General features: G+C 40.6%; 1 protein-coding gene across 4 annotated transcripts in view; it reads right to left on the bottom strand.

Moving 5' to 3' along the window:
- Nucleotides 1-25767, bottom strand: part of triob (trio Rho guanine nucleotide exchange factor b) — a 105806-nt gene that overhangs the window by 73586 nt on the left and 6453 nt on the right. For 2 of the 4 annotated variants that reach the window (XM_019364896.2, XM_003443715.5), the window contains exon 2: nucleotides 19260-19313. The exons of 1 other annotated variant lie outside the window; for it this stretch is intronic. In XM_019364896.2, coding sequence (XP_019220441.1) covers nucleotides 19260-19313 — 54 coding nt within the window. Of the gene's footprint in view, nucleotides 1-3937; nucleotides 4110-19259; nucleotides 19314-25767 lie in introns of those variants that run through there. One more of the 4 variants, XM_025911421.1, reaches the window with a different exon arrangement.

Genomic DNA, 25767 nt, shown 5'->3' with positions numbered 1-25767 from the left:
TTTAAACAAGCTTTCTTCTAACTGGCTGCCTCTCACAACAAGAAGTCTGAAATGCCAGTGGGTAGTTCTGCTGTGCTCACAGACAGAGCTGTAAGTCTGAAATGAAGATATATCTATGGCATCATACAGATCTAAGAGTAAAGATAATGTATAATGTTTAACATAAGCATCCACCATTGCACCACTAGCGCAAAAGTAAGGCAGAAAATAAAAAAAGCACAGTAACTCCACAGTAACAACAACAACAACAAAACAATTAGTGTTGTCAGCGTTAATCTTGTTAAAATGACGTTAACGTCATAACCACATTAACGTGGCAAATCTCCGTTAGCCAGTTAGCGCGGATCGCCCCTGTGTGGGGCTGCATGGTTTCAACGCATTAGCACGGTTAGCTCGTTAACGTACAGATCTTAACAGGTGCCATTTGTGGTCCTTATACACACACAATACGGTAATATTAAGTTGAAGCACAGTACGTTTTACTCCGCGAGGCTCCTGACTATAGTAGCCGTAATGCTCCGACAATCCATCAAGCGGTGCGGCTTCGTAGCTTACCAAAGTCATGTTAGTACGGTTAGCTCGTTAACGAGTTGACGCTGTCCAGCCCCACGCACAGGGCGATCCGCGGTAACTCGCTAACACAGATTTGCTGCATTAATGCGGTTATGGCGTTAACGTCATTTTAACAAGATTAACGCTGACCGCACTAAAAAAATCTACGACACGCAGCTTATACAATTCAATACTGAACTATTGCAGCTATTTTTGCAGTCTTTTACAAGAAAAGCAGCTTTAAGCTCAGTTAGCACATCCATTCACACATCACCTAGATTTGTCATGTGTCTGTCACATGACGTTGTCGTGTTGCGTTCTATTTCTGCTCATCCCCCTAATGTGTGGTGGATATCAAGCTACCTTTCCCTTCATGTAAGAATGTTTGGCCTGGTCTCTATGACAAGCAGGGCAGTCATCATGTCCCTGGTGTGACAACCAGGACTAGGAAGTGAGTGTTGCTCCCGTGCAACAGGGTGATAAGATAAACAACAGCAAACTCTCTCATCGCGCTCTCTTGTTCTGCTCCTCTCTCTCTGATTCTCTTTCTAGGTTCTTCAGCTGTAAATCACCTGCATTTATTTATTTTTGGCGCTTTCATTCACACGTCTTCCTCACATACAATCACTTCTAGCAGCCCCTGCCCCACTCCACTCTAATTCTGCGACCTTCATCGGGAGCTGGCAGGGGGCCCGGGGACTGTGGCGAGCTCAACTTTCATCGGGTTTCTCATATTGTTGTTACAGTGTGGCTTACAGCAAAAATAACACTTTGCTCCAACCGCAACCCCTCGACCGGGATATAACCCCTAAACCCAACAGAAAGAGGCCATGAATAAATCATAACAAATTGGAAAGGTAGAACAAAAAACTAATACCACGCTGCGGCTCTCACACTGTGCTTAAATCTCAAATCTGCAGTACCGCTGCTTCAGATAAAACACTGCTATCATGGATTCTTCTTTTTTTTCCTCATAACTTTTTTAAATGCTGCTCGGCACATTACTACAAACAGCATAATGTTTAAAACAAGCTGAGTGAAAACTTAAATGCAACCCTTCAACACAATGTCACTTGCGTAAATAAGTTATTATAGGGATTATCACAGGAAAACCTAAGAGATGACAGACTGAAACTAAATATATGCCATAAATTTAAAGCCCCGCTGAATGAACAAGTCATTGTACAGAACAAACCGCGGGACTAACAGCTCTGTAAAATCATGTCCAAGTCAAACAATACAACAAATACAACTCGACCCCTAAATATAACTCTTATTTAGCAGAGTGTGTTAGCAGTTGAGGGGCAGTGCAAAGATAAACAATGGTCAGCAGTCTTATGCAAGCAAGTGATTGTGCATGTGAAGGCTAATTCACTGAGCTGTTTGTGAGGGAGGCCGACGAAGGGTACAATCAAAGTTTCAATGCGGGATAATGAACTACTGTGGTCACATCTGTGCCCTCATAATAGTGCATCGCTACGCAAAACACTTGCATACACACTCCTGGAATTATCTTGCAAGTGTAGCACTTTGCAGTGATATATATACGAGGTCTGCAGAACTTGGGAGTGAGCCTGCGGTCATGAGACAACATGCGCGGCTGTCTGTTTGTATGTGCAGCTGTTTCATTTGCGATCCGGTTAGAATACACCTTGAGAGATTATAAGTCCTTTATGTGTTCTTATTAAGATGTTACAGCTGTTTCACTGCTCTGTTCTCAGCTCACTGAGTCTGAATAACAACCTCAGTGTTTAAGTCTCCTCCTCGCTTTGTTCTTTGCACTTTTCATCTCTTGTGTGACGTCCTTTCACTCTGTCTCCATTCTCACCTCCCTCTGCAGTTTGACTGTATTTGCTTCTGACATACTTGGCATTCACCTCAGCCTCACTACTAGTAACCCACTGTTTCGGTTTGTTTCTGTTTGGCATTACTTAGTTTAGTCTTAAATGTTGGGGTGTGGGCAAAGTTAACCTCTGCTGAAATAAATGATGCAGGACGACAGCATCAGGTTTTTGTTTCGGGCGATGTCAACAACAGAGGACGGCCTTTCGATTGGAAGCGCTCGTCATTTTGCATCTATCCAGCTTTTATAGGGCAGGAGAGCCATAACTGAATATAAAAATGAGACACCCAAAGTGCTGCAGCATGAAGGGGGTTTTAAAGTTTTGAAAATCTGCAACAAAGTTTGATGGGCATGTCACTGCTTTAATTTCCCTCAATAACATTCATCAGAACATTACAGTGCACACATACTCAAGCTTTTACAATACTGTTGATCATCGGGCCAAAAGACTAGGTCAGTGCGCTTTACTATACAAAACAAAAGTTCACTCAGTCTCAGGTGCAAAGATTGATCCAAGCGTTGCTTTAGTGTGTGTATTTTAAATGAAACTATGCCTGCGGCTTTATATATCCTCCCTCAGCTGGCTCTGTTTTGATCTCACTCTGCTGTGTACCCATCGTGACAAATCGCACCACTTCTCCTAATCGCCTCAGAAGTCATCTACTCAGACACCTGCATTCATTACCCCTGCAGGTACTCAGTCTTGTGATTAAACTAGTATGGAGGAAGAAAAAAAAGATGGCTTTTACTACAAAAAGATGGGTAGCTGTCATTTCTTCTAGTGGCATTAGAGGAATATATTAAGGAGCTAAAAGCATCCCAATGTTATGCACAATATGTGAATCTTTGAGGTCTGTTTTTGGTTCCATCAAGACCAGCTGTACTGGTCAATCTGTTTCAACACATGGCACTGACCCACTGTGGCTGTGCAGACTGACTATTTAGGTATGGTCTTGATTTTCATAATGCACCCTTAACACCCAATAAACAAATTTAAGATAGTACTTTCCTTTTTCTTCCTATTTATATGGTAATATAACTTACAGTTCTTAGTTTCTATTACTCTTACTACCTACTTAACAGGAAAATGATAACCTTTTCAAGCACCCGACATTGTACACACAGACAGACTCTCTTGTCCCTCCGCCTGCCATTAACATCAACCCCCCCCCCCCTCAAAAAATCAAAATTATAATCATCACATCAGTATCATTTAGTGTGCATTTTTTGAACTGGTTTGCTATGCATTCCTGTTATTTATTTCTCTTGGGAACTGCTTTGATACAGCTGTATTGCATTAAAGCCATTCTGCATTAATCATGGGACACAAACATCACAATTGACAAAGCATTGTGAGGCCTAATGAGGCTCCTGATCGCCAACATTAAATAAGGAGGGAAAATAAATACATCTCTAGAGATCGGAATGAATTTTGGTAAATATCTCTTCGTGGACATTATTAATTTTTAACCACACACCCTGTCTCATCACAGGATTTTGGGTAAGCATAACAAAATACATTTATAATAAACAATACTCTACCTGATAGCCTGATCAGGGTTTTTCCAGCCTGGGCGTACTGCCAGCTGTGGTTATCCAGCACTGCCATGGGTAAACTAAATCCAGCAGCAAACCATTCCAATCTATATAGTCCTACACTACATCCTATCAAAATTTACAGCGGCTATCGCCCCTACCACTTCTAGCTTTCTGATTATACCACTGTGGCATGGTGAGGAGGCAAGTGAACAACAGCCGTGCCATATATTGGTCAACGCCCCGCCACCCTCTGAGCTGCGGAAAGCCAAAGACGCTGCCAGCTCTTTTTTGCCTTCACCAACTGGCTTTTCTTCACTATGTCCCCCCACATGTCACTAACCCCTCCCCAAAACAAGATTTAGTAACAAGTGCTGCTTTGCATTTAATAGTTTCTCCCCACCCTGTGTGCCTGGCCAGCTACTCACAGGGAAAAAAAAGTTAAGCCAGCCAAACAGTTGTAGCTGGTGGATTTGTGAGTGAAATAGGCTTTAATAATGATTGGTTGTAATCTGCTCTCTGACTAATACTCAGAATCTGTTGCTATAAGCTTTAGCAGTGGGCCACCTCAGGGCCCTTAATGTAAATAATGTCCTTCTTGTCATCTTTTCAAGTGTATTTATATACAGTGTGTCTGCTGGGACTTGGATCTTCTTCACCTGATACAGTTAGTCTTTAAAAATGATACAGCTAGTAGCAAACCTATTTATTGAAGCATGCTCACACATAATAATCGGTTTGTTTATTTGTGTGAAAAGCTTTTATATTTTAGCCTTTTCATCATTTTAGTAAGCCTCAAAATAACTGAAACAACACTGGTGCATAAAGTAATTAGCTTGCTGTTTTTCTATCCTATCGGGAGAAATTGTAGTAATACCCATGCAAACTGTTGCATTTTTTATTTTTTGACAAATTGTGAAGAAAGTTTAGATAAGACTGAAAAATAAGAGGCTCAAAAACACGTGATCCAGCAACCAAAAGTGTGCTTAGCATGCATCAGCATTCAAGCCGCAGCAAAGACTTTATCTAGACATGAAGCATGACACTGAAAGTTAGCATGTGCAGACATTTTTGACACAAAAGCCATAAAAAAGACAAGAAATGTGAATACTAACATTCACATCTTTAGTATTCTCTCAGCAGCACTTTCTGGGTGCACCTACCGACTCTGTTAGCTGCCTGATGCGTTTCCCCTGTCAGCCGACCTTTCCTGTCCCTGAGAAAGCCCATGTAGTGCAACCGGAACAACACGGTCAGACTAGCCATATCCAGAGTCACAGATAACGACCCGGGGTCTCATAGGAGCTTCGAAAAGCAGCGATCCTCTCAGTTTTCTCTACCTTGTGAGGAATTTATACCCTCCGAGGTGCTGAATGTGTTCTCTGGGGTTTTGAATTAAATAGTTATTTACCTAAGCGCACAGAACCTGAGGGTTAACTGTGCTTTGTTTTGGTTTAGATCTTCAAGTATTATCTTAGAGCGTGAAAGCTGGCAGCGTTTTGTCTCTGTGAGCTGAAAGGGAGGTCTGTCCCTGCTGCATGTGAAAGCAAGAAGGCCAGGTCACATATATGTGACTGATCCTGTTGGAATAAATAACTGAGAGGGATTGTCACCTCTCAGTGAGGGAGTCAGTGACATGCTGACAGATGAGTGTGTGTAATAGGTCAGGCCTTTCAAGCTGTAGATATACAACAACCTAACAGCCAATAGCATTACCTTCTAGACATGGACTGTGTCGCCTTTCTATAAATATGCTAATTACAATTAACCCAGGTTTTTGAGGTACTGAAATTTGCCACAATGTGTATATGTCAGTATATTAGGTCAATATTAATTGTGTTGTTATACTTTAACAGATAACTGAATACAAAAAGTAAATTATTTGAAGACAGTTATTAGATAAAGTCTCTCATTCGGATTGTTTATTTTTTTTCTTCTTTTTTTCTTTTTTTTCGGATTGTTTCTAACTGCAGTTTTTGTATTTCTTATGGATCACATTTCATGCATTTCAAGCAGAGGGGGGAATAGAAAAAAGCAGCAGTTATGAATTTAATTGCTGCACACACATTTTGTGTCTGTATTAACATTTTGAATGTAATTTTTACACTGTATCACTTTAGTTAATTAGCTCTCTTTGGCCTTTTGTTTTTCTCCTGTCAGTTTCCTTTTCTTCACAACTTGGTTCATTCTTGTTCACTCACTCGTTTGATAAGCAACGACTGTGAAAAACAGTGTGTCAAACAGGGAGGTAAATCCGTCCAGAACTGCTTTGTGCTTTAATCAAAATATCCTTATTTGGTCCTACTGGAAAAATTAATGGTTGTTAAGAGGAAGTGATACATATTTGTACCTTTTATTTCATTCATTTGTTGTATTAACTTTAATGCAGCTTTCATATTTTAAATTTGACTCGTAGTCCTGTGTGCAACATATTCTGTGTTTGGACGACATATTGTGTATATTCTTGGCCCACGTGGATCGCTACAACGGGAAAGCACTTTGGGTCAACTTTGGTTATGTTTAAAAATAATAATAAATAATAATAATAATGATAATTAAAAGCGACTCAAGCTCAACCAATATATCAACCAGTATTAGCTATTTCCCAGTTTATCAGTATCGACATTTATAATCTCAGATAAATGAAAATGTAAAAAGTAAAGAACAGACGGGAGAAACATCCTTCAACCAGTTGATGTTGCCTAGATTGTTGAACAAAGGGCGTTCTGCTACATCTTTGTTGGCAACACATCTTGAAAAGAGATCACAAACACCACAAGCAGATGATAAATGAGAAATCCATGAATTGTTGTGATATTAAAACAAGAATATTTTTAAACGGTCTTAATCTTAAAAAGGACTCATAAATACGTACACTTTACAAACGTTAGGGAAATACGTGTGTTTGAAAGACAAGAAAATATCAGCCGATACAGTGGATGTTTATCGGTCGGGCTGTAAAAGATACATACTTGATATATCAGTCATATCTGCCATATCAGGATATTATACCAAGGCTGGGCATCCAAAGCTAATTGTGATATACGTTAATAAGTTGTCACTTAGAGTAGAATTTCATTCATAGAAATGTATTCACCAAAAGAACTATTCACTGTGGCTTCCTGTAGCCTTTAGACTGCGTCTCTGTGACCTCCAAACAGACTCCATGTTACATGCTACACAGCTACTGTAGCAGAGAGAGGGAGAGGGAGGGCAAAGGAGAACAGAAAGACCACAAGAGAAGCAGTCACTGGCTGAGGGACTATAAAGAAGATTGAATGTCCTTTTCAGTGCTGAGCGCCCATGTGCATCTGTCTGCTTGCAAACCCACAACAGTACACAGTACGAACTCACTGGGCAGCCAGCTGAGCCGCATCAACACATCAATGAAGCGGGGAGGAGGACGCTTTGTACTGCTCTGGATGCGCCATTCATCAGCTTCCTCTAACCAAACCACCCGATTGTCCCGCTGCACAACAAAAACAGGCCAATAAAACACAGCAGACCAAATAACACTCGACAAGCAGGGCGCAGGAGGGAGAGAGCGAGAGGGACGAGAGGAGAGAGCGAGCGCCGCTGTGGTCTGATGTGTCACTAACTGCCTCAGAGGAAAGGGAGGCAGAAAAGAGAAAGAGGAGGAGGAGAAGGATAGAAAGAAAGTGCTCGAGACAACACCGTGTCAGCTGTCCCTCATTCATCAAGACAGTTGTGGCCTGAAGCAGATGGGACTTGAAACGATGATGTCAGACGGTGGGAGAGAGAGGTGAGGAGCGGAAGAGAGAGAGAGAGAGAGAGAGAGAGAGAGAGAGAGATAGGGAAGGCACTTGTTTTTGTGAGCTCTTCCAAATCTGATGCTTCAACATACTTTAATAGTGCAAGTGCAAAAATGTGGGTGTGTAGGAGAGCAAAAGTGGGCTGTCACATGGTCGCCATCTACATATATATCTGATAAAACCACGTGATCCATGTTGGTATTGTATTTGATTGATACTAGCATGATGGGATCAGTACTTTGTTTCTATCCTCTGATGTCAGTATGTAGCCAACTGAATTGTATTCAATTATTTTAAATTGAAAATGTAAAAAAATCGTTTTCAAACATGAACTATGAAAAATCTTTTTTGTGCTGACTGTCACATCTATTTTATTTACATCGAGTATCACATTTAAACAACAGAAACTGACCCTTGCTTTAGAGACGGGTGTGTTTACATCCCAGGTTTTCAAAAACACGCTGAAAAGTGGGGTTTTGTGGAAAGTAAAAGTGTGTTCATTAAAATGTGCTCAGAATTTGCAAACTGATGGTGATTTATCTCAATACAAAATACTGGACACGCATAATGCAAACACACAGTAAGCAATAAGTGCATTCTTGTATGGAACGGCACAGAAAGAAACATCCCATTTCACAGCAGAACTATCAGATCAGCCGACTCACGACCTGGGCTGACGGCAGCACTAACAGAGCGACAGCTGAGCTCTGATAATAGGATTAATTACTCCTACAAACCTCAGGGACAAAACTAACAATTAACACGTGACGAGCTTTAAAAGCTAGTCATTAGCGCGAGCGCCCTGATGACGCTCGACTCTGCACCGGAGACGTCTGGCACACTTCGCTGAGATAAAGCTGCGAACGTGACTCTCTGCAAAACATTTGTTAGTAAACAAGCTAAAAAATAAATAAAGGAATGCTTAAAAGAATCCAGTAGTGGCTTACTGTCCAGTCTTTCCCTTGGTAGATGCTTTTGGAAGGTAAAAAAACAACAGACAAAATCTGAAATGAAGTGCTGCTGAGAGAGCTCGCCAACTGGTAATTTCTTTCTGTAAACAGTATCTGTAATGAAAACCTCTAACAGAGCGCTGAATGATAAACAGAGAATCAGGTCCTGCAATTTGTGTCTCAACAAATCCAGCAAAACAGATAAAAACTATCACAGGCGAATCCAGCTTTTTTTTTTTTTGATGACGTGTGTAAGCACCTGCAGGGCTGCCAGTTTGCTAAAAGCAGGATAGTTCCTGTTTACAAGCTCGGCAGTCAGAGCCTGCTCCCAGAGGAAGACACAGAAAGACACGTGTGTGCACGTTACTGTTACTAATGTATATTTGTGCGCGTGTGTCAGTGTAATCCAGGGGGAGTTTGCGTGGATTGTTTAGGAGCTCCTGTTGCACAGATGCATCACTTTCTCTTCTCCTGTCATCCTTCGCTCCTCTGCAGCCAACTTCCTAAGCACATCCCCTCTCTGTTACCCCTCTCCTATCACACCGCCGCCCTTCCTTGCCTTTTTTTTCCCCAATCCAAAACAGTCTCTTCCAGTCATTTCCAATCATACCCTCCCTCTCCCCATCGCCTCTAACCCTTTTCCCCAGTGAATAGATTTTCACTAGACTTGTCCTCAACAAAGACCAGTGTCCTGTTGAGTACACACACAGCAAACACGGAACTACGGGGCTACAGCAGGAGGCCCCGACCGGGTCCCATGGTTATCCAGTGTTATCACAGCCCTGAAAAACAACTGGCTTAGAAAAACAGGCCGCTATCTTATGGAACATCTGACTTACTGTACACGCATGGATACCCAAGTGATGCACAGATTCCCCCCAACAGAGTGGTCAATAGTCACCAGGAGGAGAAAAGTGACATGTTTGCTCTCTGCTTCAGATAAATGATGTAAAAAACAACAGAAAAACACTCCTTTGCATGAGCACAAAGCAACATTTTGCAGTGCCAAAATACCCGCATGCAACGAATAAGCAGCACTTACTGGTGGGAGTATATTTGCAACTTGCCAATTGATTTACAACAGTGTTTCTACAGAGGGAAAAATTTCACATCAATTTAGACAGTTGAGCAGTCCCAAATCTAATCTCATCTAGACGTTTCCAGGGTTTGTTCAGGCTCCTGCCTGTCTCAGTTTGTAACCATCCTCTGAGAGGAAAGGGGGGGTGAGAAAGTAAGGGGTAGAGGTGCGAAGAGTAAGGGACGATAAGAGAAAAGACAGAAGAAGACTTCAGGATTTGTTTGTGCCTCCTCATAATTTGCTCTCTTCTAGCCATCTCATTTTGGGTCTTTTATGACTTTGGGGCCTCAAATTCATGCTCAACTCAGAACCACATCTGCATCCAGACTCCACCCTGACTACATATAGATAGGATGCAACACACAATCATGTTATACGTGCTTTCTGTTTTTAGCAGCGCGACTTCTCTATAGTAAACACAAACACAAACCGCACCTATGAACTAAACACGGAGCAGATATGCAGCATTACACGCAAATAACACATAAAATGACAGTATTACTGTGAGAGAAAAAGGGAGAACGAGAGGGGGAGGGACAAACGCAAGTCCCTGCACTCTTTACACTCACACAGTAGGGGTCACTAGATGCATTTATCAGTTATTCATTGGTAGGAATAAACATATTTTAAAACTGAGAAGATAGCATTTATTCAATTAGCAGTAGGTTTCTGGGAGGAAACTCCTTACCAGCAGAAAAACAAAGAGATATATCACTTTTTAAGCTCCAACATCTTTTCGAAGCTTTCAACATGAAAGCCATGAATTGGAATTGTTAACTGATTAGTCTTAATCCGCCTAAAGCCACTAATTACAGTGGCCAAGTTAATTATTATATTTGCATGATTTCTTTAACATCCTGGGCCTACACTCTGGCATCTTGCTCTCGTTTCCTTCTCTAAACTGAAAGGCTCTTGTACCAAGATGCCATGATGTATAAAATATTCCCCCTTAAAGTTTATATTTTAAATGTTTTAAACATATACAGCACATAACACCGCTAACGTGGAACACAGCATCCTCAGGGAAAACCTGCGAGTGGCTGAGCGCTTTCGTCTTGAGCTTTAGTATTCAGCTACGGTGTTTGATTTCTGGACGTCATTCAAAAAACACATTTTCATTTAACGTTTGAAGAAAGGAATATCATCAGTCTTGGGTTCGGCAAATTACGTCGACAGCACTGACAACTTATTACTCTGTCACAGAATACGTGCATCAGCAGCCATGTCGAGAGGGGGGAGAAAATGGAAAAAATGATTTGATTATGTGGCTTTCTGCTTTGAAAATCAGGCGTTTCTGTCTTCAGTTAGCACAGCGCGACTTAAAAACGCTTCCTCCCAAAATTTAAACGAGTAACAGGAAACCAATAAAGCAGACATTCCCAACATTAATGACCCTAATATTCCCATAATCCAGCCGTATAAAACCGTATTGACAAGCAGCTTACATATTAAAAGCTTACAGGTCACTAAACCCTTTTTTCTTCCACACTGCCAAGAAGGTCACAGCTCGCTGTCTGCTCATGTTTTGATCAATGAGTAATATGAACAGGTTATTTGATATGCCGAGCAGCTACAGGCTTACTTGTTCAGGTGCAAGCAGAAGCTTTTGGTGGCTAATATTAGCCACTGTTGGCAAACTTTGAGCATAAATCATTTGCTGATAACTTGACCACCTTGAGCACTCTTTTGTACTTGCACCCCTGGTAAACATTCACCGGTATCCTCTGTTGCCACTCTTTAACTAAAAACCTAAAAAAAAATTCTCTTTATCACCACCGTGGACTCCAGCTGCTCGCTCAAAGTTCGTATCTTCACTTTGAAGTCAGCTCAAGAATGCTCTATTACGTGTCTTTTATGTTGAGAACTGCTGGCAAAGTGATACGCTACACCTTTATAGATTTTATATATGGTCTCGCTGGTGGTCACACCCCTTTCTATGTAAACACAACCCTTTGCAAGAGGATAGGCGAGGCCTCGTGACTCACATGCATTCATTAGTTACCCAGCAGACCAAAAATAGGTGGTTGTGACACTGCTGAGAAGTAGCTCTAAGCATAGCTCAGCAGAGTTTAATAGAATCCAAACGCTGCCAATGGAAATAATGCAATTTCCAATAGGCATTAGGCATATGTTTTGGATTGATCGTCAAAAAAACAAACATAACAATAGATGAACATTTCAAAGCCTATACTTCTATTTGCTGGGTTTGAAATAAGTCAGTCTAGCTTTGTTAAATCATATCATACTTACAAGCATTTACAGACATGATCCAGAAGGTCAGTCAACTGACCAACAAAGCAAGCAGCATGCCAGCACAGGAGGGATTCCAGCCAGAGGATAGTAGATTGTATAGCCTCGTTTCAACAACTAAAGCTGTTACCACCTGGGTTTCTCTCCATTATAAACACTGCTCTAGTGAGTGTCAACTCTCATGTTGTGTTGACTCCATATTAACATAAACCTACAGGGTATAAACCAGTCAAATTCATAAGAAACTGTCATTATTAGTTCATGTGCCTAAATGCCTGAACTGAACTGTGGTATCACTATAATAGTCCAACTGCCACATTTCTGCAGTGCAACAAACCTTTGACTACAGTATTCCAGCATGAAAATGATCCAGTTCACTGCACAGATGCAACTACTATCAACAAATCCAACATCATGCTCCCACTGCTCACTTGAATGAATGAACAGAAATTTTAGAACAGGAAATCAGATGTTTTGTCATAAATCAGTGCTGCTCCTGCAGCAGCTCAAGCATCAAAACGTGAAATTAGGGTCCTTTTGAAAAGGATGGAGCAGGCGCTGTAATGATATTCCTCTGTCCTCGGAGCAGCCAAGCATCCTTTATATCCCTGGAATCAAGCGGCAACCAGCAAGCACACGTATACCCCCCCCCCCCCCTTCCTGTTCAGCCCCTCCCCCGAGATGGCTATTTCCAGCAAGCAATTGGCTGATGCGCAGGGGGAAGAGGTTGATGGCGATTGGATGGGTGATAAGAGTGGAAACCCTGACTTCCTATGCATCAGTGCTCTCCAGGAAAAGGCCGGCTAAGTGACAGAGGACAAGATGATAATGATGTGAGAAATAAGAATGATATGATGGTGTGGGGGATAGGGAGGAGGCGGGGTGGGATCTAGGCTGCTGAAGATGAGCTACATCATCTAAATTCTAATAAAATGCTGTCTGGAATACATCTGTATTTTATTACTATTAACATGAAGTTTTGCAGACAGAGGATTCTGATGAAAAGAGTGGACCTGACGTTAACGGTGCAGGGGCAAAAAAAAGTGCAGAGGAACTCACATCCTGAACGTCAGGCCAGATACAGTTCACAACAGATGGAACCAATTAGCAGACAGCGCAGCCGTGTAAATTTCTGCATTTAACATGCATGTTTGTATGTGTCAGGGAAACTATCAGCAGTGCATGGTAATAAGGAAAACCCAAAGCTATGAATGACCTAATCCTCAAGGGAATATTGGTCATAGTGTTGGGATGTAGCTGGAGATGTCTGAATGTCCATAGGTTGTGGAGAGGGAGTGGTAGCTGATCCCAGCTGACATAGAGTAAAAAGCAAGGTGCACCATGCACACTCTGACATCCTACAACCAATTTAGAACCACCAAATAACCTGACATGCATCTCTTTGGACTTTGGAGAGGGAGAATATGCACAGAAAGGCTCAAGCTGACCTAGAGGTACAAGCAGAAAAGTTCCTGGTGACAGTGATAACCACTGCACCACCCACATGATGGCTCTGAAATCCCTTAGAGCAGCGGTCCCCAACCCCCGGGCCACGGACCGGGTTTTTTTTTTTTTAATCGTTTTTATCGTTAACTTGGTTTCCCTGGGTCTTTTCCCATGTGTTATGAATAAATCTTTTATTTTGGTAAAACAGAAAACAATTACATTTACTTCCTACAATTTACGTGGTTATTACGTTTTAAAATAAATCTCAGAAACTACTGGACCCATTAAAACACATGCACGTTTAATCATCATCCTTTTATTCAAATAATTAATTGCACAGCTTTTTGGCTCAGTAACTAATAACTCCAATAAACCTGTCCAACTCTTTTTAAGAGTAGTAATACAGATATTTAAAGCTATGCTCAAAATTCATTATCAATTGACAAAAACATCTACTCTACAGTGTGCATGGATTAAATAAGAACAAGACTACATTTCACTAATAGGCTCCAGTTTAAACAAGCCAGAGTGTGGTTTGGAAAAAGAAACTTTTTGGATTCGATTGTCTTATTATTTGCAGCCATCGGAAATGCGGCACGGCCAAACAGATATCATTATGTTGATATCCTGTCACAGAAGGATGCAAGCTGTGCTCCTAAAAAAAAGAAAAGAAAGACAGCCAGTGTTTTACAGCATGATCCAATTAAGGTCGTCTGCGCAAACACATACGCACACGTACAAAAGAGGTCAGGATGCACACATCCACATGCTGAAATCCACAGAAGGTTCACAAAGACATGACACAAACACACTGCAGAGTGCAGAGTCCAGCTGTCTCTGTGTAAGACACCACAGGGAGTCTAACTGGCTTTCCTCTCTTTTATCATATCTCACGAGTTTGTGTGTGTGTGTGTGTGTGTGTGTGTGTGTGTGTGTGTGTGTGTGTCTGTGTGTAGCTGTCAGGAAGAATTTGGTCATTTTAACTCTAATAACTATGTAGCGGCACGGGAGTCAGTTAACTCTAAACCACGATATTATTGAGAGGCTGTGATTCATTACACTTTGCAAAGTCCCTGTTCCATGTTAGTGCATGCATAAGGTCTACCTGCCATACTAAACAGTAAGTATGCCGTAGCTGTTACAGACATATAGATGTTAACCACACTATGCACACTTTTTAGGCTATAGCACAAGCTGCACTGAAAGATATAAAAAGTTATGGCACACTTTTGAATACACAATAGAAAGGAGATTAATTAGTCATCTGCTTTTACAATAGTAAATTAGGTTCAGAGAGCCCCTTCTTTAAACCACAATGTTAAACACACACGTTGTGTGCTGTGGAAGTACATCTGTGAACTTACGGACTTAACTTAGGTTACAGTATAGCTGCGTTCAATTTGTCTCCTCATGCCGCCTGTTTTATTAGAGCTTTCATGACCTTTTGTTTCACCCTTTTGGTCTGTTCTCTGCATTTAAGTTGAAGTTAATTACAAATGAAGCTAAAGCTTCATTTAGATACCCGATTAAAAAAAAAGAGCAAGTAAACAATCAAACAGTCAAACACACACACACTCTACAGTCCAGAGTTTAGTGTTTCCAATCCTGGCCTTTGCAGGGGAGAAAAAAGAAAGATCCAATGAACTCCAGAGAAAACCACTTCCTCTTTGCTTAGAAGTTTGTGTGTGTGTGTGTGTGTGTGTGTGTGTGTGTGTGTGTGTCTGAGTGAGCCTGCCTGCCTGCCCGTCTTACCCGTGGTGCACATGGTTAGCATTCAAAGCCTAGTTCAATAGGAACCACACAGTGAGCTCAGTATGGGCAGAATGGGAGACTGAGCTCACAGCTGAATTAAACTGAACAGAAACATATGGAGGAAAGCAGAGGAGAGGAATGGAGGAGAGGAGGGTTTTTTTTTTTTTTCAGCCAACAAGTATAAGACTGAAAATCGCTCTCATCTAATTCACTGTTGACTGTCTGCACTAGAAATTATTAGGCCAGAAAAAGAGATGAAAATCATCCTGACTAAACTGGCAGTTGGCTACTGTTGCAGATGATTATTTGAATGAGAGCCTCAGCATATCTGGGGAATAGTCCAACACTTTACTCTAAGCATGCTTAGTCTGTAAATCCATATGCATGCAACAGTGTTTTGGGGACACTTGTGATTTTGTGGTTAAGTGTCTTCTACAAACTATCTCGGCTGTAAGTGATGCATTTTTTTAATCTCCTCTTCTATGACAAATTTAAATCAATTCGTAACGCTCAATTCTGTTAATAATGCATAAATCACTGCATAAAAATTAACTAAAACAGAAAAGTGATAATATAAGCAAGGAAGTAAACCTCCACAGTATGTGCAGAATAAAAGCACCAATATTTAGATGCAGGATGGATCCCTGCCCCTGTGTGGCACTGCGTGCTACTAGTGGAACAGATGAGTGCTGGCAGATCAGACAGACGAGGCAGGTTGATGTTGAGGAAAGGTTAAAGTTAGCATGAGTTTATGGGATGCAGAAACATCACTCACCACTAAAGCAAGACCTAAAAATCTACCAATTCCCAGCATTACTTACACTTTTAAACCTAAATGATAACATAACTGATCGATCTTCAATTTCTATGAAATATGCAGCATATCTCCCAATGAATGAAACAGGCTGTTATTGTTGTTCAAAAATAGCTGTATGCAGATTATAATATTACCTAACATGGCTCTGTTTTTTGGCTATAAGTGTGATTCTAATAATGGAACCACTGCTTGGCCTACACGATGCTGCAAATATCTTCATTGAGCGACTTCATCCAGTGTTTTTCTTCATTAGGATGCCATTTCATACACCAATGCTAACATAAAACATTAGGTTTTCTCTATATATATTTTTATTTGGAAAGACCTGCATCCATACAAAGACGTGGGAAAACCACAGCTTTTGTTATATCCTCACAACATTTTATTTTTTCATGAAAACTGCTGTACCCAGGCTCTACGGAGAAGTAAATTGTAACAATGAGGGAAGCTTGAGTACAGCAGAAAGGACTACATTGCTGTAACTTACAACATGTGGGCATCACGGGCCAATGAATCATGTGACTATCAACTCATTATCTCACAGAGGAATGGCTACTGCTGTCTTATGTTCAAAAATATCTCCAATAGTAAGGTAGTCCACATGCACTTGCATTCTTTGCATCCAATGAAGTTGGACTAGACTGTAATACAAAGAGTTTGTCAGGTGCTTGTAATACTTATGGCAGGCTGTAATGACAGCGTTGATCAGTCTGCCTGCTTGACAATCCCATTTTATCTTAAACAAAATGAGTGAAGTAAAAGGAATGGACTGAGAACGTTATCTTATTAGATAAAACAGATATTGACAAAGTTTACCTTTGCAGATTTTAATTGCAAAAACCAGTGAAAAATTGTAATATATTGCAATATATGGGCAGAAATGCAATTAATTTTTTCAAGTAATGAGTAATGTAAGGGATTACTATTGCAAAAAAGTAATTAGATTACTGTTTCTTTCCCATATGTTACTGCATTACTAAACCGTCGTGATTTTGTTTGTGAGAGTGTCTCATGACATTGCCGTACAAGCATGTGACGCCCGTGGCAGCAACAGATGTGTGCAGATCAGCAATGGAAAATATGGAGTGTGGGAGAGAGTACGATCATGCAGCGTTTAAAGCGTGGATGCGCTGACATTACTTTAAGTTTTATTCCGTAAAAAGTGACAAAAACATTAGCATCCGCTGTACACTCTGCGTGGGAATAAAACTTCTTTCTACAGCGAAAAATTCAACTTCAAATCTGAGTAAACACCTAGCAAGCTGCCACAGGAATGTGAAATTTACAGAGAAACCTCAGGATCCTCCCACTGACATAACCGCTGCGGCACTGGGCAAACCTCCGATATCCCCACTCCTGCTAAACAGGTGAAAATAGATTTAAGAGGACAGGACATAGTGCTGCTGAATCTTTGATTTTATTTATTTTTTGCTGTGTTTTACTTGCATCTATTTGAAAGAGTGAGTGTAAACACAAAACATTATTTTATTTTATATGCTGGAATATGCAGAAAATAGGTTTAAATGTTAAAGAATTTCTTCAAATCAAAGACAGTTGCATGTAATTTAATTTTTTGCTTAATCCAATGTGCATAAAATTAAAAGATTAAAACTCATAATACAATTTTTAAAAAGAGGCTTTCCATTTGGTTCAATTTAATATGAATTATGCATAAAAAATAGATTTGGGCTTAGAGGTCTATTGCTTTATTACATATTCAGGTTGTGTATCATGTTTTTAAAAAGTAACTAAGTAACTAATTACTTTAGTTATAAGTAATCAGTAAAGTAATGGGATTACTTTTTTGGTGAAGTAATCCGCAATTTTCAAGTAACTTGACCAACACTGATATATATATACACACACACACACACACACGGGCTTAAACAATTCTTTACCCTCTAGCACTTTCTATCTAACAGGGCTGCAGACATACTCAGGTAAAAGGTAAAAGCTTGTATTCTTCATTAACATTCACAATACATGTATAAAATGCACCACATCAGCACAAACGCTTTTCCACAAGGACACCTGCAATTTCATGTTACAGTGCAATAGATTGCTACAGGCAATTTGCTAAACTGACACTTAATTCAACAGCAAGATGATTTTCTTCACAGTAATTGAGAATGAACAATGAACAATCGGCCATAAACGGCCAATACAATCTGATTACCTCTGATTTGCCGTGAGCAGCTCAATTTCTTAATTTCTGCCCGATTTTCACAGAAACACAAAGACACCAATGCAGCTCTAATTTTTTTCGTGTCAGCCTCAGGAATGAAGTTCAAAGTTCACAGGATTTAGCTGGCTTGTCCTAATCATTTCACATTAACACCCATTCAGATTCTGGCAACTGGGAATAAGCAGTCTTCTTTTCATCCCCGGATGACCCAGTTGGAAAACATCAGGTCAAAACTGTGTCTCACAATCGACTAACAATGACACTCTCCACTTTTTCATAGTCTAATTCTGTAAAACCCCACATAATATGCCTTTTTTTAAATTCACTCTTAGCATGACAACACAAATACACTTCCTGTCACTCTGTGTCAGCTTTCCTGGCACGGATTACACCAATCCCTTTAATTTAAATCAGACTTTCTCTGGAAACAGTCCAAACACTTTTGGTGTTTTAGTCCAAGACCGATTAAACGGAATGAACCGGGGCCACATTTATATGGTATAATCTATGATCTACGTGCATACACTAATATGGGCCATTTAACTGACCTGCTTATACCACAAAACAAATCACCCTGGCAAGTGTGACTTGATATATTTTTAGTATGTGTGTCCTGCGGGTATTAGGGATGAGAAGCAACAAGGTTATGGTTGCTATCTGATGCACAGAGGAATTTGAGTGTAATGGGATTGGACACAGAGAGCTTTGATGGAACACAAGATTTTACTTAAAGTGGACATAGTATATGGTGTGAGCTATGTTTTGGGGGTTTCAACGCTGCCTCTCTTCTACCTACGCAAATACATATACTACAAAACTATGCTGTCCCAGCCACGCTAAACTGGAGAGCATTTTAAGTGTGAGCCTTCCTTCTTCGGCCATAGAAGTCTTGACAAACACAAATGTGCATTTTACAGACCTCTGAGGCTTTCGTGGAATTCTATTTGATGTGGGACAAATGAGATTATATATAACTTATTTTGTTATCACTAACTGCGAGATTCACGGGACGTTAAGAGATCATGTGCATCTATTCCCCTCTGTAAAGGGATTTCTGATTAGTCCCTCGTGACCTACCTGAAGTTTGACCAGGGCCATCCAGTTTGGATTCACATTTTGGAAGAGAGCAATCTAAAAAGAGACAGAGATAAAAATGAGAGAGGGAGAGAGAAATTTTAATGAAGGAAATATAGAGCTAAAGGACTGCCCAGTGACCCACTAAAGCAGCAGCATGACCTTCATCATGTTTTAGTGTCCAAACATTAAAGCCTTGGGATTACAAATGAGAGCGAGTGAGCAATTCGAGAGGAGCCCTTTGATCTGCATATCTGGACAGACCCACCCTGAGATTAAACACCATCAGACATTTGTATGCAGTTCTACACACACACACACACACACACACAGAGTTGTGTTTTCATATCCTAGTGGGGACATCTAACTGACATAATGCTTTCCCTAGCCACATACCCTAACCCTAACCATCAAAACGTAATGCCCTACTCTAACCATAATTTTAACCCTGACACTAAAAACATATTTTGAGTCTCAAAAATGCCTTCAAACTCATGCAGACAGGTATTTTGTCCCCATAAGGTCTGTTGGTCCCACAAGTATAGTAACATCCCAGTTTTTGGTCCCCACAAAGATATGTAAACGTGGTACAAACACACACGCGCGTGCACATTAACATAGATGCATAAATGTGCTCTTTTTCTGTGCTCTTAAACACACTCTTAGACATATGCTCACACACATATAGGACACCCAGCACTGATGAGTGAATTAACCTTTAAAAGATACCAAGTACAGCTGATACCATAGTATCTACTGCCTGAGAAACCATCTTTAAGGAGATGAAATTATTCAACCAGATGTGTGAAAAAGCAAAGCTGCATGCTTGACAATTTCTATGCTAAGCGTGTAACACTACAGTTAAGACAAATTTGGTCTGCCCAAACTGCCAAGCTGGAATCAATAATGTCAGTTTGAGCAGCTCAATTAATTCAGGATAAAATAATCAATAATGACTAATCCACACATCCAGCACACAAATCTAATTTTGCCAAATTCATACATAAATAAATAAGGCAACATTACTTCAAAGGGAACACTGATGTGAGAGACATTCCATGCCCGTGACATATACCCTTGAAAATAAATACAAATGAATGAAACCCAGACTGTAATAGAAGTTTCCCAGAAGTCAGTGCAGGTAGACAGCTGGACCAAATGTCCTGCGTGAACTGAAAATCATCTTGCAGCCTGTAGAAGACTGAGAAACTCTTTCTGGGTCGCACACTAATCGTACACTATAGTGGCAAAAGATAACGGAGAGGAGAGGAGAGAAGAGGAGAGGAGAGGAGAGGAGGGGAGGGACAGCTTAGTCCTTCACTCTGACTTTTCCTGGACTCCTTTATGAAAAGAACAGCCTGGCATATGCTGTCGCCTAGCGAGGATTACAGTAAGCACCTGTTCACGCACAGTACGTTTCATTTTGTACAGTGTAGATAAAGTTTTTGGTCCAGTGAAAAGCACTAACAGAATTTTCAAGACCTTATATATACGCGCATGTACGGCAGCCTTTTTTTGTTAAAAAGGAGAGCCTGCAAGAGACAGGCAGGCAGTCGGACACGCCAAAGGGAACGCGAAACAGAAGGTAACCGTGTACTAAATACTATGAAATAAACAAACTACTAGGTTAAAAATAATTGAAAGAATCTTTACTTGTACCTGAGGTCAAGGTCAAGCTGTTAGGAAGTTTTAAAGTAAGCAGAAACTATCCAGACTTCACCAAAATCCGCACAAATGAACTTCTAGAGAATAAATAATGCAGATTATCTTAATATTGATAGAAATGGGGTAACTATTATTTTGTAAAAAGATTGATATAAGAGAAATGTCATGTTCATAAAGGGTAAACAGAGGAAAACTCTTTTAGAGCAACGATGATATAGAAAGATGTTAACCTAAATCCTGTGCCTGTTTTTGTGATAGTGCAGGAAAAGAGAGAGGAGAAAAAAGTGAAATTGTGCACTGCTAAGTGTGACCAATCAAATTGATTTGAGTGCATGTGTGAGTTCGACAACAACAGAAGCAAGAACCAGTACTTCTGCAAGCCTATACATTAGAATGGTATGTTAGTTTGATCCTCAACCCATTTTATACAAAGGCAGAGAGGCTTTGTCGGCTAAGTCCGAGGCGCACTGGGCTGGCACTGTTCACGCAACACAGATCAGAGCCTGCTGCTGCCTTCAAAGCAAGGGTGAATGATGCAGTCAGTCTGTTTGCGAGGGGAAGAGACACTACACAGTTCCTGCTGGACAGAGCGAGTACAGCTGTTGGCAGAAGACAAGCAGTCACGGGCAGCACACAAGCTCACACATGTATGCAAACACACTCTGCAAGCTGTGCTTTGATTTGACCAAAGCTGAGCCCATGATGCACTTTAGTCTGATTTGTTGTTTTCATGCTGACTAAAGAGCGTCCTTGGCTTGCCGCTAAAGAAAGTAAAACATGCTATCACTGCAGAGAAGAGCAGTAAAGAGTAAGGGTATGGTATCAGAATCAGCTTAAACATAAATAGGAGTGTTAAATTAAATATTCCAAAGTTAACAACACTATGTACAGTATAAGCAAGATATCACAGGTGAAAAATAATCCAGATGTCATTAGGAGGAGTTGTAAAGTTTAATCGCCGCAAGTAGGAATGCTTTCCTGTGGTGTTCTGCGGTACATCGTGGTACAATGAGTCTTTTGCTGACCGTGCTACTGTGGCTTTCCAGCAGAAGATGGCGAGGGTGTAAAGGACTGTCAAATACTGTCCGTAACTTGGACAGCATCCTCCTTTCTGAAACCGCTGTCAGAGAGTCGAGCTCCACACCCACAGCATCACTGACCTTGTAGATCAGTTTATTGAGTCTGTTGCTATCCGTTGCACCACAGCACAGACGATGGCACTCGCCACCACAGACTCATAAAACTTCCTGAGCATCATCCGGCATATATCAAAGGACCTCAGTCGTCTCTGAGAATAGAGATGGCTTTGGCAATTCTTCTAGAGGGCTTCTGTGTTTTTAATGAAGTCCGAGGATTTTTTTGGTCAATGTGATCACCACGGTAACAGTATATGAAGTTTCATGAATGCAGCTTTTGCATGTGTGCTTCTGTGCGTGTGACAGAATATCAATTATTTAAAGTTACTGCTACACCATCAGCCTCATATAAAATTCAACGGAAAGACTTAAATTAGGAGATTTTTTTAAAAGCAAGAAACTAGAGTGCACAGTGTAAGAATGAGGCCTCCTCTTCTTTCTAACTCTACGCAAGAAAAGCAACTGGTACTCTCGCTAACTGGTTTTATGAATGGAAAAAAATAGCACACTGCCTGACACTTGACATGCTACCTTTCTCTCAAAAAGTATTTAAAAAAATAGTCCCAGACCTCAAGCAGAGCATTGGCCTCATGAGTCATTGCTCGTGTTTTTTTTTTTTCAAAGTGCTTTTGGTGAAAGTAAAACTGAGGCACAAAGAATTGCACGATGCTCCTGACTTAAAAGACTCCACATTCAGATACTACCTTTGCCTGAAAGAGAGAGGAGATAAGGGAGGGTATAAGCAGAAAGCTTGAGAAAGAATCATATTTTCGTTTATGAACATATGGAACTTCATATGATGATGTAAAGCATTTTATAATCTCTGCATTGGTGTCTCGGTTACTGAAGGTACAAGAAAAGAATGGAATTAGATGTGGTGGGACTTGCAAACAGAAGATCTGAATATTACAATAAAAGATCATTACTTGGATATATGACAACCCTGAGCAGAAGCGAGGTCTGAAGTAATGATGGAAGGCTGTGTGGGAGAGAAGTGGAGGAGGCGAGGAAAGGAATGAAAAAGGACAGAACGAGTGGGAGACTGCAGTTGAGTGATAGGCTTCGCTCTTATCAGATGGGGGATTTGCAGAAGACACAGAGACGAACCCACAGCTTATTTTTATGACCTGCAATCCTCCTTCATCCCCCCATCCCCCCCCCGGTGCTTCATAGGCCCGGGGCGACGTGGGTGGGATGTAGTGATTTATACCTATGTGCATGTGTGTGTCATATGTATATGAATGTGCGTGTTTTAGAACACAAGACGAACCTACTGGAATTCCTGGTTATTGACTCGACACTAGTAACCGATGCCATTCACATATGTGCGCAAATACTCAGCTGATCTTTCCGCATAATTTTTCTGTTAATCGCTTTAAATGAACGAACGTGATCTCTGTCATGGTGCAAAATAATGCAGCGTAGTTTCACTCAAGACCTTAACTCAAATAAGCTCGAGAAAATAAATGGCAAACTGCAAAGTTTGATTGGCTTCATTAAAGCTGAAACAACCGCTGCACGCACTTCCACATTTTCTGTGTTAACGTAATGGCCCGGGCCATGTCCGTGTGTCTTCAAAGCGACTCCATAGATGTACGTGACATTTTACAACAATCAATAACTTGGCGTGATGGAGTGTATTACGACTCTCAAAAAGGTCGAGAGCCTTTGATGGGATCGATCAGCATGGTCTGGCTGTAAAACAGGTAATTGCCTCACTGTGCCCCCTTCTTGATTGTCTTTGCCATAAAACTCTCTGATGAACGCTTAGAAATGGATCCCGATATCTGGCCCTTATAATACAGTATACAGTAGGCTTTTTATGTAAATTCACAGCAGGTGGAGGATTAACTCTTTATTAGCCATATCAGCAACTTTGTGAGGGTATTTCAGGCACACAGGCACCAGCACCTGGTCTGTTTATTGCACATACTTGCCCAGTGTGATCACAAGTGGGATGGAACATACCACTCCAATGCAATATATATGTTTAAGGGGGGAAATTTGTACATCTGTTTAAATTCAATTTGCTAATATCAGGGGTTAAATACTTTCCATACAGTTTCACTCCTATTTAAGTCTCACCACACTGCCAATGCTTTAAATTGAAATTAGGAATTATTAATGCCTTAAACACACTGTAAAGCTATTCAGTGGGTTGGATCGGACCCTATGGTGGGCTCACTAGCTGTGCACAACTGATTTATGGGTCTGTTATCTCTCTCTCTTATATGGAGAATTAGATTTGGAATACGCTGTTGCTTACACACCTGAGAAAGATAATTGGATTTTGACAGAAGATTTGGGCGTTCAGTAGTTGATAAACAAGCATAAATGTGGAAAAACATACTGTAAGGCTCAGCATGAATGTGCAAATATTTATTACGTATGGTACTTGGTTCAGTTTGTATCACTTTGTTTTCAAGCAAGCACTCTGAAAACCGCCTAAAACATTTCCTGGCTCCGAGATGTTGGCATTTAATATATATAATCTGCATGTTTTGTGGACAGCGTCTTAACTGTTGGCTTTAGAGCAGAGGTTCTAACATTTCTGACAAGCACACAAGAAAAAATGTGCACGTCGGCCAAAGATACGGAGAATCTCTGCTGCGAACAAAAACAGCCAAGCAATGACGCAATGAAGAATAACTGGACTTTCCAATATTTCGAATGTTTGCTATCTTAAGACTGTTTGCAAATATGTCTTAAAACCATGCCAAAAAAATGCAGTTTACTGAATAGTTTTCTGATGCATGAAGTCTAAACAACACACAGTTTTGCTCCAAATCTTCGTCCCACAAGGAGGTCGGCTAGGAGGAAAACACCCTGATGAGTGCAGCCACACAAACCTGCGGCCCGGCCAGTCAGTCAACCAGCAAAATTTCCCCCCTTTTTGCTGGCAGCTTCTCCATCTTTAGCCTGTGGCACTATGTGGATTATGATTGATCGACAGTTGCTTGTAAGGCCAATGGAGTTAGAAGTTTGATCTACAAACATGCTACAAGTCAATCTTGGACTTTACTCTGGTTTTCTCATGCTGCATCACATTTATTTAACAAATAGTTTATTGGTTGTTGTCATTGTGGCTTCTTTTACTGATTTTTAACTATTACCAAGTTACTAATTCTTGACCACTGCCTTATTTGGCATTGCTTGGAAGGCTTAATCAGCTGATGATGGCTAATAAAGAAGCGTTAAAATAAAAGAAAAATGATTATTTAGTAGTGCTGTCAGCGTTAATCTCGTTAAAATGATGTTAACACTATAACCGCATTAACGCCGCAAATTTCCGTTAGCGAGTTAATGCGGATTGCCCCGTGCGTGGGCCTGCACAGCGCTAACGCATTAACGAGCTAACCACGCTAAAGCATTAACGAGCTAACCACGCTAACGGAGATTAGCGGCATTAATGCGGTTATGGTGTTAACATCATTTTAACAAGATTAACGCTGACAGCACTAATATTTAGTTTTTATTTATTTATTTGTATACAGTGACACAGAATGAGGATGCTTTATTTTTGTCACATTTGCAAGGCAGACAAAAATGTTACCAAGGTTTACCACTAGCCAATTACTCTAAACCCCTAGTTTTAAAGTAACCTTTCACATATAAAAATGTTGGTTCATGTTGTTACTCTGTGCAACACTGAAATACACTCATATATCCCAGCGTTAAGGAAGGCAAAGCTACTTATCAGCCTGTTTCTT

The sequence above is a fragment of the Oreochromis niloticus genome, linkage group LG11 (genome assembly GCF_001858045.2).
Source record: "Oreochromis niloticus isolate F11D_XX linkage group LG11, O_niloticus_UMD_NMBU, whole genome shotgun sequence".
Classification (NCBI taxonomy): Eukaryota; Metazoa; Chordata; class Actinopteri; order Cichliformes; family Cichlidae; genus Oreochromis; species Oreochromis niloticus.
The sequence above is the reverse complement of the archived record's forward strand: the minus strand, read 5'-3'. Positions and strand labels throughout refer to the sequence as shown.